Raw genomic sequence first — 13,301 nt, 5'->3', positions numbered from 1 at the left:
GTTTATGACATTTTATTTGAAGAGCCTATAAAAATAAAAAATAAGTTGCCAGAAAATAAAAATTTTTACCCTCAAAGGGGAGAAACTGTCTTATAAATCAGTAAGGATTTTATAATCATTGTTTTTTAAATGTTATTATAATTTAGGTAGTAATGGTTTCTTTTTTTTCCTCTTTGGGGAAGAGGGCCTAGAACTATTAAGGTTTACAAGTATGTTGTTTCAGACAATTTATTGCTAGGTGCACTGCTTAAATGTATGACATTTGCAAAATATTGATATTTTTAAGAGAACTTAACAAAGTTACCTTACTAAAAACTTAATCTTTTCTAGGGTCCCCTAGAAATAATTAGTCCAAATACAAAATGTTTCTAAATACAATTCCCCAAAAACCAAATAAATTAAGGTCTAGCAAAAGGAATCTTCAAGATACTATTAATTACAGAATGCAGGCCATTCCTAACTTCTACAGTCTTCCATAGCTGAAACAAAGACCTTGAGAGCAAGAGGGTTTTCATGTTAAGGAATACTCATTACGTAAACATAAACAGCTGCCATTATTAAGTGGCCTGCATAAAAACAAAAAGTTGAAAAAGATAACTTTAAAATTAAAAGTATTAGCATGAAGGTCTGTTTGATATATGTCTGGTTTGTTTCTTTTAGTTTATATCAAGTATCTTAACTCAATGGAAGTGCACAAAATACTTAAGAGTAAAAGAATGAAGTTTTCAAGAAAATCTACTTGCTTAAGATATACCAATAAAATATATTTAGAAACTATTATGAATATATATATTTATGTGTGTATTTTAAACCCATTTCTGTTACAATTGCCATTTCTTTTTCTTTTTTTCTATTTACAACTTTATGAGGTATAATTTACACACAATAAACTTCACATACTAAAGTGTACAATTTGATAAGCATTTGCAGATGTGAAACCTTCACCAAGTTTCCTGGTGTCCTTTGCAGTCTCTCCCTCCCTCACTCCCTCAGCCCCACCCACAGGCAACCAGGTCTGCTTTCTGTCACCAGGAATTAGTTTGCACTTTATAGGTTTTCATGTAAGTGGAATCAGACAGTGTGTTCCCTTTGGGTGTAGCTTCTTTCACTCTGCAGGATTTTGAGATTCATCCACATTATTGAGTCATAAGACTCAAAAAGAAGTGAATTACTAAAATATAAACATGTTGACCAAAAAATATCAGATGCCTTTATTTTTATTACATAAAGGCAAAATAAATGTAGTGGTTCTACAACAAATTTCCCAAGTTCTAAAAAATAAGTACCCAGCTGGTATCATTCTTCCATTCCAATACAACATTAAAAAAAAAAAAAAAAAGCTACAGAGATTTAGAAAAATAGAATTTTAAAAATACAATGTAAACAGAGGAAAGAAAGAAAAAAGATGAGAAAGACAGAAAAAGGAGATAAAACCAAGGATCTAAGTGAAGGAAATGAAGAAATGAAGGATAACATAAATTTAAGGAATCTTTTATAGAAATTTTGTGTGTATGTGTAGAATTTTAAAATTTCCTTACCTTAATTTCCTTTCCCTGTTTCTGCTTTTCATATTTGATTAACCAATTATCATTTCCCCTGTCTTTCAAAAGAAAACAAATTTGTTACTTTTTTTTTTTTTAAAGATTTATTTATTTGACAGAGAGAGATCACAAGTAGGCAGAGGGGCAGACAGAAAGAGAGGAGGAAGCAGGCTCCCTGCCGAGCAGAGAGTCCAATGTGGGGCTCAATCCCAGGACCCTGAGATCATGACCTGAGCGGAAGGCAGAGGCTTAGCCCACTGAGCCACCCTGTCATCCCTGTTACTTCATTTTTTATGGGTATCATAGCTTAATATCAAAGGGAATAATCTAGTTGCCTTTTGGTTTTCAAGACCTCGACTAGTTATCTGTGGCATATGTTTACATATTAAGAGCTCCAATTTAACACACACAAACTAAAAAATACTTACAAATGTTAGCTAACATTTTTTGAGAGTTTACTATGTGTCAGGGATTGTTTTAAGTATGTGACATGTACTAATTCATTAAATCCTTATAACCACTCTGTGAGATATATATATATAATTATTATTAAGAACTATTAAATTGGGGCACCTATGAGGCTCAGTCAGTTAAGTGTCTGCTTTCTGCTCAGGTCATGATCTCATGGTCCTGAGATCAAGCCCCACTTCAGGATCTCAGCTTAGTGTAGAGTCTGCTTCTCCCTCTGCCTCTGCTCCTCCCCCATGCTCAGTGCCCGCTCTCTCCCTCTCTCTCAAATAAATAAAAAAAATCTTAAACTCCCCCCCGAAAAACTATTAAATCAAGGTTGTTAAAATCCAGAATAATTTCTCTACCTAAGGAAGAAAAAAAATCTACCTCTATTGCCAGGCAAATTTCTGGGTAGTTTCTCACCTAATGTCTACATAGAAGTACTCTAGTCTCTACATCAATTTTAACATTAATCCAGGACCACATTAATTAAGAAGGTAACTCTGGAAAAGTATAATCATGCTTTTCCAGAAACTAAAATAAATAAGTAAACATTTTGAATCAGGGGTTCTCAAACTTCAGAGTGCATCAGATTATCTGAAGGACATGCTAAAACAGACGGATGGCCTCCATTTGCAGATTTTCTGCTTTAGTAGGGCTGGGGTGCACTCCTCTGAGAAGATGCATGTATAATCAGTCCCCATATAATGCTGACCCAATAAGGTCCAGGGAACCACATTTGGAAACCACTGTTTAGATTATCTACATCATGGCTCCCTTCTAGAAGAGAAAAAATTAGAGTTTAATGTATTTATAGACTATACTAACAGTTATCTAATGTCAAAATAAGCATCTCAAGTAATTTACACAAATAATTTTAATTATTCATATTATGCAGATAACATTTCTGGCTTTGTCCTACTGCCCAGAAATTCCCCAGTAGGGACAGGAACTGACCTCTATCACCTCAGCAGGAGCCTTCTAAGAGTTAGGATCTCAAGTACAGGATTAACTTTGCCCAGGGGAGTCAGTACTACATCTCCATTTTCCAAGGCAGGTAGATAAAAAGTGGCCTCAAGACTTCTGCATCAAGAGTTGAATATATAGGGGCACCTGGGTGGCTCAGTTGGTTGGGTGGTTGCCTTTGGCTCAGGTCATGATTTTAAGTGTCCTGGGATTGAGTTCCACATGGAGCTCCCTGCTCAGTGGGAGTCTGCTCCTCCCTCTCCCCCTGCTTGTACTCTTTCTCTCTCTCTCAAATAAATAAATAAAATCTTAAAAAAAAATAAAGAGTTGAATAATTTGCAAGCTAACAAGATCTGAGTGAACAAATAAGAGAGCTTCAGTACCTGTGTTTCTGATGATGTAATCCAAAATAACTAATCTTTCAAATTGTGACTGAAATTCTTTTCTAATATTCTCAGGCAAAGGGTCAGCTTCAAATTTCCTAAGCCAATAATCAGCCTCCTTGTAATCTTCAACAAATAACTGAAAGGAACCAATCTATAATTTTAAGAACTATAGTTAGAAAAGAAAGTACAAGAACAAAGGGATTACTTTTTTAACTTCTCAGCAGTATTATCATAAATGTTTTATTATAAACATAGTAAGAAAAACAAAAAAGTTAACCCTAATTTATATAACCACACTTATCAAAACTATTTTTATACACTAATTTTAAATAATTATACAAAGAATACATAGCAAATTAAAAGTGCTCAACCCTAGGTTTTTAAGGAGCACAGAAACTATTTTAGGATAATTTAAAAAAAAAATGCCTCTCAAGGTGATAATCTCAACTCAGAATGCTGTTTTCTAAAAATATTCCTTAAAATGACTTTAATTATGGAAGCCAAATAGTACACCTATCCTGGTCATTTAATAACAGTGCAATTTTATCTTACTAATGAAATACTTCAGGATTTTTTTTTTTTTTTTTACAAAATACAGAATATAGATTTATTTTTAAAAAGAATGCATTCTTTGACTTTGCAGATTACAGATCCTGTCATAAATTTTAAAGAACTTATCAATCAGTCATAAACTCTACAGTGGTTTTTAAGAAAACCCTTTCCTTGAAAATATGTCCACTTTAAAATGCATTTCTGGGGGCGCCTGGGTGGCTCAGTGCGTTAAAGCCTCTGCCTTTGGCTCAGGTCGTGATCCCAGGGTAGTGGGATCAAGCCCCACATCGGGCTCTCTGCTCCGCGGGGAGCCTGCTTCCTCCTCTCTCTTTCTCTGCCTGCCTCTCTGCCTACTTGTGATTTCTCTCTCTCTGTCAAATAAATAAAATCTTAAAAAAATAAAATAAAATAAAATCCATTTATGTCACTAAAATTACTACATGTATTTCCAGCACAGGACCTACAGGTCACCTAGCTGGCCTCATAAATATAAACTTCTATAAAGAAAATCTATTTCTTATCCTAAAATTATATTCTTGTTGTTGGCATGAAATTTTAACTACTTCTAAAAGGTTTTCTTTAAAACACTTATAATTAAGTCCTAGTTGTCATAAACATGGAAACAATAGCCTTCTTCAGTTACACTTAATTTCAGCATATCAAAGGAATAACAGGCCTTATAAAGATTTTCAAACTTCCTGCATACCTGGAGTACAATTTTAAAAACAATTTAAGTTAACCATTAATTTTTTTCAGATTCTTTTATCTAGACAAATGCATTGCAACCACAAAACAAAATCACAATAAAAACAACAACAACAACAAAAAACAGCCCAAAGTTCTTGTAGAATGCTTTCCCATTTACTGTCCCCACTCTTGCTTAGCTAGCTGCTAATCATTCCTGACGTTTTATTTTACAGTGGTAAGAAAGAAGGTATCTAGTATGTAGCCAGTACACATAGTTACTACAACTTACTACACTGTGTGCTGGGCACCATACCAAGTACTTGACATGAATTTCTTCATTTAATCTCACAGCCCCAGGAGGTAGTTTTTCTCACCTCCATTTTATAGAGCCTAGGGCTTAGAAAGTAGGACTTGGACAGTTAGGTCTCAGAGCTAACTGGTGGAGAAGCTGGGAGGAAAACCCAGGCCTGGTTCTTTATAAAGCTATAGGTGCAAACTCCTGGAAACACTCCCTGTCCAAACTAAGTTAGACACCCATCCTTTATCCTCTCTTATCATATTGCACTGAGATGGTTTGTTCACTATAAGCTCTTTGAGGATGAAAAACCCATTTTCCTTCCTATTATATCTGCAGCCTACAGCACACAGTGCTCAGTTAATACATGCTGAATTGCCCCCCAAATAAAACTTAGCACAATCATTTACCCATTTACCTTAGGAGGGAGTCCTATCCGATGGAATTTTCTACCTACTTTAGGCACTTTCTCTAAAGCATACTTTTTGCCTCTAGATTTTGCACGGTCAATTGCACTGTAGTTAAATGTCTCACTGACAAGCCAAACCACCTAGAAACACACAGTTTTAGAAAAATGGTTATTAGAATTGGCATTATAATATTTCTACTCATATACTACGTGAAATGTACTTTAAAACCATTAATTAGCAGAGTTTAACCCTATAGTAAATGCCTCAGAGAATCTAAAAGAGAAAGGCTTAGGGATTTTGCAAACTCAGTTAAATGGCATGTATTTCTGGGAGAGACAATCAAAAACTGGCTGGTGGAAGCAAAAAGTAATCATCCGCAGATTTAGGAACAAATATTGTGAGGAAGTCTTCAAGTAAAAGTTTATAAAGGCTAAAAAGAAAAAAAAAATAGCAGTCTTTCGAGCGCATTAGTTATCTCTACCTTCAGGAGAATTTCTAGAACCTCAATATTTTTCTGCTTTCAAACTGTTAGTTCTTTTTCCCCTTGTCAGCACCATCTAAGCTTGTATGAGTGTGGGATATTCCCCTTGGACACTTTGTGGATTTCCACTAGAATCAATTAGTTTCTCATGACTCTGGATACCAAACCAAAGGCTCAAATTTAGGCTGTCATTAGAAATATTACTAAAGTGTTCACAGAGAAATAGGCTATAAATTAGAAGTACATAATTAAAAACAATTTCTCCTTTACCTTTGTTTTAGGTACAATGCCCAGATGAAGCTTTTCATCTACAAGGGAGGCACCAGCTTCAGAAAGGTATCCCTGATTAGGAAGCAGGCAGCCTCTACCAAAGCAGCAAGGGCAGCAGACCTTATGAACATATTTGGTCCATTTTGGATTCAGTTGACCATAAGGCTCTTCTGATTTGGGTTTAAACACACCTATAGTTTTCTATATAAAAAAGTAGAAATTTTGTTAGACTTCTGATATAGAGAGACAATAATCCACAAAATGCATTTTGAGAAATCTTTTTGTATTTCTTCCCACCAGATTTGGGCGTTACTCTTACATATTAAGAGGTTCAGTTTTAATTATATTTTTATATTCATTCTCATTCAACAATCTAAAATCAATAATCCCTTGGGCTAGTAGTTTTCAAACTGTGCTCTGAGAAATACTAGGGAAGGTGAGAGTAGAGATGAGGGTATGGTTCTAAGACCCCATGCCACTTAACTGGATCAACTCTGACTTTATCTGTTTTATTACTGGACTTCCAAGTTATGGAAGGGTTACAGCAATTTTACAATATCTGAAAACCACTATTCTAGGTGAAATGATTTTATCTTTCAGCATCTATTAACTATCAAAATTATATGTTTATTTATCATCTACTTTCTCATTAGATGTACCTTCTATAACGGCAGAGACTGCTTGTTAGGGCTATATTCCAAGTACTCAGAACAGTGCCCAGTATGCAGTAGGCATTCAAGCATTTGTTAAATGAACTAATAAATCCAATGACAAAAAGTAGTCTCTAAATCCAAAGGTAATGATAGTTATATGTGAACCTCTATGCTGTGAGATTCTCCTACCCTAATCATTTTCCAATTTTTTTTAATGAATCAGTTTTAAATAAATTCTCTCCTTTAAAAAAAATTGCTCATGGATGTCTAAAGTCTATAATCTTTATTACCAGTCTAATAAAATATATTCATATTAAATTAGAGGGTGAATTATCCTTAGACAAGATTTAAAAGCCTTACTATAATTTTAAGTATATAATTGCTTTATAATGCAATAAAGTCTAAATCACTAGTAAAAAAGTCAACAAGAACAAATTACAAAATCAAACTCAGAATAAAGGTTGATAGATTGACATGACTTACATATACATTTAAAATTCAAAAAAGACTATGTTTTAAAATACAACTTTGATCTTTGTAAAAAATATTAGGATGAAATCATAATCTTTCTTACTCCTGAAAAAAGAACTGCTGGCTATGTATCATTTAGAAAGCTTTTAGAGATAATAACATAGATTTCTGAAAAATTCTAGACTAAGTGGAACAAAGTCCCATATCAACTTCTCTTTTCTGCCCTCGAATTATACTTTGGTTCATTTCACTATGTCACATTCCAATGCCTTCAATTTTCAGATTGCCCAGGCTCCTCTGGGAAAAAATTTTCCTCTGGGCAAAATAAGCCTTTGAAAAAGATCTGGAAATTACATTGAATATGTTTTTAAAGTTTAAATTTCTACTCTGCTTGGCTAATATAGTTACTGTAAAGTTAGGACTTATGAATATAAACTCAACAAATCTTTTGCTGTGAATATGAGTATTCCATAAATGCTTGAGATCATGTATTAAAATAATAAGACAGCAAACTATGACTTAAAATGAAGAGCTCTATTTCTAAATAATAGAGTGCTTTAGTTAAAAACAACAAAAACCTAACTTTTATTTTTGAAAAGGGTGCAATCAGATTAGGAAAATATCTTCAGAACCTCACAATGATTTCACATTTAAATTAGTGTTTTCCAAAACTTCTGTTATGTATACTAGATCTATGAAATTCTCACCCTCTTAGGATCCTTCACAAAGTAACTTCCACTTGAACCTTGAGAGATTCTTTCTGGAAAAACTCCAAATTCTACTGCTTGCTCTGCTTTCAACACAGTATCAGCAAATTCAGGATCATCCAAGAATGTATTCAATACTGAAGAACCAACAATTACCGCATTAAAACAAACAAACAAACAAACAAACAAGCAAACAAACAAAAAACGACTAATGTTAATACAGACTATGAGAGTTCAGCTATGAGAATGCTCATGATGGGGACCTGTAATACTGGGTTAGGTTATTAGCATTAGGACATTAAGGTACAGAAAAAAATGTAATCAAGCATCATATGGGTTTCTTGGATTCTTCCTTCTTTCCTCCCTAACCCCACTTCTCTTTAAACTTCAAGTAATGAACATGAAAAAGAAAATCCCTATTTGTTGAAATAATCACACCAATACCTCATTACTCTGAATTCCTCTTCCAGTGGTTTTGCTCCAGCCTACCTCAGCTTCCAACCGCAAAGTCATACCTCAGATCTGTCATTACTAATACCTGCAATCTTTCCATACCTTTCAATTTCAAGTAACTTCTCTCTTCCTAGTTCATTCCCTCTGGTACCCTGAATCCCCAAAATTCTTCCAACCCCCTAGGGTATACAAAACACTGATCTACCATGTTGTCGCTAATCTTTGTGTCCTTATTTCCCTTCTTGGCCAGCTTAAATTACGGTCAGTCATCACATAACCACTCTTCCTTTCCTCCCTCCCCTCATCATGGCCACCTGGAAAAATCCCAGTCCTGGTTAAACTGAACTGTCTGCTGAGTATGCCTAGGCCCAGACAGCTAAACTCAACTAGACAAACACAAACAACAATGCCTGATAGCTCACTTGAATTTAAATTCATCACCAGAAACTTCAGGAGGGCCCTTCATAATGCTTGGGAAGCATATTACATTCCTGTTATGGACTGACTGTCCTCTCAAAATATGTTGAAGCCCTAACTCCCAATGGAATTATATTGGAAGATAGAGTCTTTGGAGGGTAATTATACTTAGGTGAGGTGATGAGAGTAAGACCGCCAGGGCAGGATTAGTGCCAAGGGCATGCTCTCTCTCTCCCTGTGTCACATGAGGACAGAGTGAGAAGGTGGCTCTCTGCAAGCCAGGAAGACAGCCCTCTCATCTTGGACTTCCCATTCTCCAGAACTGTTAGAAATAAATGTCTGTTGTTTAAACCACTCGGTCTATGGTATTTTGTTCTAGCATCCTGAACTAACACATCTCCAGGTACACAGTCTCTCCCACTGTTCTGGACAACTCTCAAATCCTCCTCTCTTCTCAAATTTTCAACACTTCCTCTCCCTCAGATGAGCCTTAAGAGATGCAGTCAGAAAAAACTATCATCAGCCCTCTGCACCACATCTGTTCTGATACCCTCTGCCTTCCACCTGTTACTATAGATGAACTGTCTAAGCATCCACTTTGTGTACCGGACCCTATCTCTTCCTGATGAGTCCAGAGCATTTCTCCAGCATTTCTTCCCTGCATCAATATTTCCCTCTTTATTGGATCATTTCCATCACCATGCAAAGCATGCTATAATTTTTCTCATCCTAAATCTAACTCCCACATTACTCCTAGATGTTCTGCATTTCTTTTTTTTTTTTTTTCAAGATTCCATTTATTTATCAGAGAGAGAGGGAGAGAGCGAGCACAGGCAGACAGAATGGCAGGCAGAGGCAGAGGGAGAAGCAGGCTCCCTGCAGAGCAAGGAGCCCGATGTGGGACTCGATCCCAGGACGCTGGGATCATGACCTGAGCCGAAGGCAGCTGCTTAACCAACTAAGCCACCCAGGCGTCCCAATGTTCTGCATTTCTTGATGGTCTCTATAGTTATTTATATTTTCCATCTCCAATTTTTCTTCCCCGATTTTCTCTTGAACCCATTTAAATCAGGCTTCTGTCCCAACCACTCCATTCATAAAGCTTTTGTTGGGGTATGCAGTCATCCATATTGCTAAATCTAACCTCAAAACTCATCTTCCTTGCCCAATTCCAACATTTGACCTTGTTGGTCACTCCCTCCTCCTTCACTTGTCTTCCAGGATTCCCCTTCACCAGGTTTTTCCACTTCATTGGCTTCTCTTTTTGTCTCTTTGCTGGCTCATTTTTATCTCCCTGACAGACTGACTTTGCAATGCCTCAGATTCAGTTCATGGTCCTTTTCTCTTCTTCATCAGCACTGATTAACTCCCAAATTTATATTTGGGCCTGGACTTCTGCCCTGAACTCCAAACTACTATACTCAATATCTCTACTTGGATGTTTAATGGACAGCTCAAACTTTACTCCGCCAAACTCAATTCTTATCTTTGTCACCCTTCCTGACTGCTTTCCTCCCAAGTTTCCCTATTTCAGTTGCTGGCAACTCCAAATCTTTCAGCTGCTCAGACCAGAAACCTTGGAATCATCCATCATCTTAAAACTCTTACCATCAACATTTAAACCATCAGCACTTTGCATGACTCTATCTTACATAAACACCCAGAATCCAACCATCTCCATCCCCTCAATGTGTTCCAAGTGACTATCAACTCTTAACCTGGATTATTATGAGTCTCCTAACCACTCTCCGTCTTCACCCATGCCTTCTCTATACTCGACAGAGAAACTATAGCAGTAATTCTTTCAAATCATGTCAGATCTGGGGAACCTGGGTGGCTCAGTTGGTTAAGCGCCTGCCTCTGGCTCAGGTCATGATCTCAAGGTCCTGAGATCAAGCCCCAGTTGGGCCCCCTGCTCAATGGAGAGTCTGCTTCTCCCTCTCCCTATGTCCTAAACCGCCCCCCCCACACACACACCCAGCTCGTGCTCACGCTCTCTCAAATAAATAAATAAATATTTTTAAAAAAAAGATGTCAGATTATGTTACTTTTGTACAAAACAGCCCAATGGTTTCCTATCTCACTAAAAGTCCAATCCTTATAATGGCCCCAAGGCCCTATACAATCCTCCCTAACTTCCACTTTAATGACCTGTTTAGCACTTATGACTTGGAATAATATATAATACATAACAAATTATTTATTTATTTTGTGAGCTATAAAAAGACAAGGATTTCTTTCACTATACTTGTATAGTTCCTGGAACATAATAGGCACTCAATACACACTTGCAGAATGAATTAACAATTTATCATTTAAAGCAACAGACAAGGCAAAAATTATTCATACTTTACTTTGGAAGGTATTTAAATGCTATTACATGCATTCAACATTATGAAAATTCAAAACATAAACTTACCTTAACTTAAAATTTGCCTTAATTTAGGCAGAAATAAAACTGTTATTTATTTATTTTAAAAAGTATGTGGTAAGAAAAATGCCACAAAAAAGGCAATTGGACATATTTAACTTACTTAAAAGAAGAATAAATAATCCAAGTATTTTAGTCATGTCAATACAATTGATATGCTAATTCATAATCATCCTCATTTACCACATGAAAATAATTAAGAATGGAGGAACTTTCTCTTTAATCACTGTATATCCCTGGTACCTGGATAAGGGATCAGCATTTACTGAGTAGTTAATAAATATTTAATGGAATAAATGAAGTATTATTTATGTGCTAGAAGATGCCAGTAATAATTATCATTAGTCAAATGGTATTTCTTCTAGGCCAAGACTCTTAATAAGAAAGAATTTGAAAAGTTATTTATTTCAACCCTGCTCCTAGCACCAGTATACCTTTTTTTTTTTTTTTTTTTAAGATTTTTATTTATTTGACAGAGAGAGAGATCACAAGTAGGCAGAGAGGCAGGCAGAGAGAGAGGAGGAAGCTTGCTGAGCAGAGAGCCCGATGCAGGGCTCCATCCCAGGACCCTGGGACCACTACCAGAGCCAAAGGCAGAGGCTTTAACCCACTGAGCCACTGAGGCGCCCCAACCAGTATACTCTTTTAATATATCACTAGAAGGGGGCTCTTTGGGCAACTGTTTCAACGCTTTCAAGGAGACATCACTGCTTTTTACTTGCTCCTCTTATATGGAAAAAAATATAAGCTCCTCCTTTTTCTCGAAGTAAGTCTCCTGTGGTTTCTCCGAATGTCCTAGACCTACTATCTGGAGCAAAACAAAAGTCCACTTACTCCTTTCTTCCCAGGGGTAGCCCTTCAAATAGCTGAAGATCATTTCATGCTCTCCTAAGTCTCCTCTATTCTCCATCTCCTTCCAGATGGAAGTGTTTTCAGGCTTTCCAGCATGTGAGTTGCCCTCTTGTTTCATGCCTCAGTTGTTCAATGTGCCCCATTAAAATATTGTCTTCAGAATCCAGAAACCCATTGCAGAGAATAGAGATGCCTGTCAGTGTTCAGCAGTATACCAAAATGAGAAGCATTCTAGTATTACATTAGTTGTTTAGGAATCTGGTCATACCACTAACACATACTGAGCTAGCTAAACTCTTAGACCACTCTTGGTCTGTCCCATGCCATACCTGAGCAGTTCTTGTGGAAACTATGTGCAGACTAAATGTTATCAAATTGTTTTATGGGCTAAGCTTTATGAGTTCATCATAAAACCTACCTTTGTTGCTTTTATGGATCCCATGCGCATGCTCTGAACAGTTAAAAATTCCGTTTCAAACAAAATCAGATCAAGTAGAACCATTCCTATAAAATCAGTCAGCATATTCTTAATCCCTTTCTCTTTAATTTGTCCCTTACTGAGCACTCGTCTTTTGGATAAATGAGATAATCTCCCCACATGAAAATGGGCATTCTTTGAAGATGGCCTGGATTTACCATCACTTGTTAGAATGACACTTAAAAGACAACTGGTCTTACCATCTAAATGATCAGCCAGAAAAAATGACCACATATCAACTGTTCTAAAATCAAAGAAACTGTTTTTTAGGAGATAATTTTTCTTTAAGTCATAACTCACAATTACATTATAAATCTTTCTTCATTTTACTTTCTGAAATGTACATCTGGCAATTACTTTAACTTGGAGGATGCTTCCAAAAGTTATGCTGCCTCAAGTTGTACATGCTATAGGAGATTTGGTTTGAAGGTTTGTAGTCATTGTTTTGATTTTTAATAGTAGAGGGGCATGGTTAGCCACATTTTCTTTAATTAGAAGAAATTTTGGGGGGGCACCTGCGTGGATCAGTGGGTTAAGCCTCTGCTTTCAGTTCATGTCATGATCTCAGGGTCCTGGGATGGAGCACCTCATCGGGCTCTCTGCTCAGCAGGGAGCCTGCTTCCCCTCACCTCTCTCTGCCTGCTTCTCTGCCTACTTGTGATCTCTGTCAAATAAATAAAATCTTTAAAAAAAAAATTTTTTTTCAGGTAAAATTACTGTTATCCCTCAAGAAATAAACTATAAGGCTTTGATTTGTTGGTGTATCAAAGAATTTTCTGAGGAAAATATCACTTCTACCTC

At 36.3% G+C, this 13,301-nt stretch overlaps 1 protein-coding gene across 2 annotated transcripts in view; it reads right to left on the bottom strand.

Moving 5' to 3' along the window:
• PI4K2B (phosphatidylinositol 4-kinase type 2 beta) overlaps positions 1-13,301 on the bottom strand; it is a 30,079-nt gene that overhangs the window by 11,948 nt on the left and 4,830 nt on the right. Inside the window, exons 2-6 of one of the 2 annotated variants that reach the window (XM_059381899.1) lie at positions 7,870-8,006; positions 6,039-6,239; positions 5,296-5,427; positions 3,341-3,494; positions 1,539-1,600 (exon numbers count right to left, since the gene is read on the bottom strand). In XM_059381899.1, coding sequence (XP_059237882.1) covers positions 1,539-1,600; positions 3,341-3,494; positions 5,296-5,427; positions 6,039-6,239; positions 7,870-8,006 — 686 coding nt within the window. The remainder of the gene's footprint in view (positions 1-1,538; positions 1,601-3,340; positions 3,495-5,295; positions 5,428-6,038; positions 6,240-7,869; positions 8,007-13,301) is intronic. The other variant, XM_059381909.1, reaches the window with a different exon arrangement.

This window comes from Mustela nigripes, chromosome 1, assembly GCF_022355385.1.
Source record: "Mustela nigripes isolate SB6536 chromosome 1, MUSNIG.SB6536, whole genome shotgun sequence".
NCBI lineage: Eukaryota > Metazoa > Chordata > Mammalia > Carnivora > Mustelidae > Mustela > Mustela nigripes.
The sequence above is the reverse complement of the archived record's forward strand: the minus strand, read 5'-3'. Positions and strand labels throughout refer to the sequence as shown.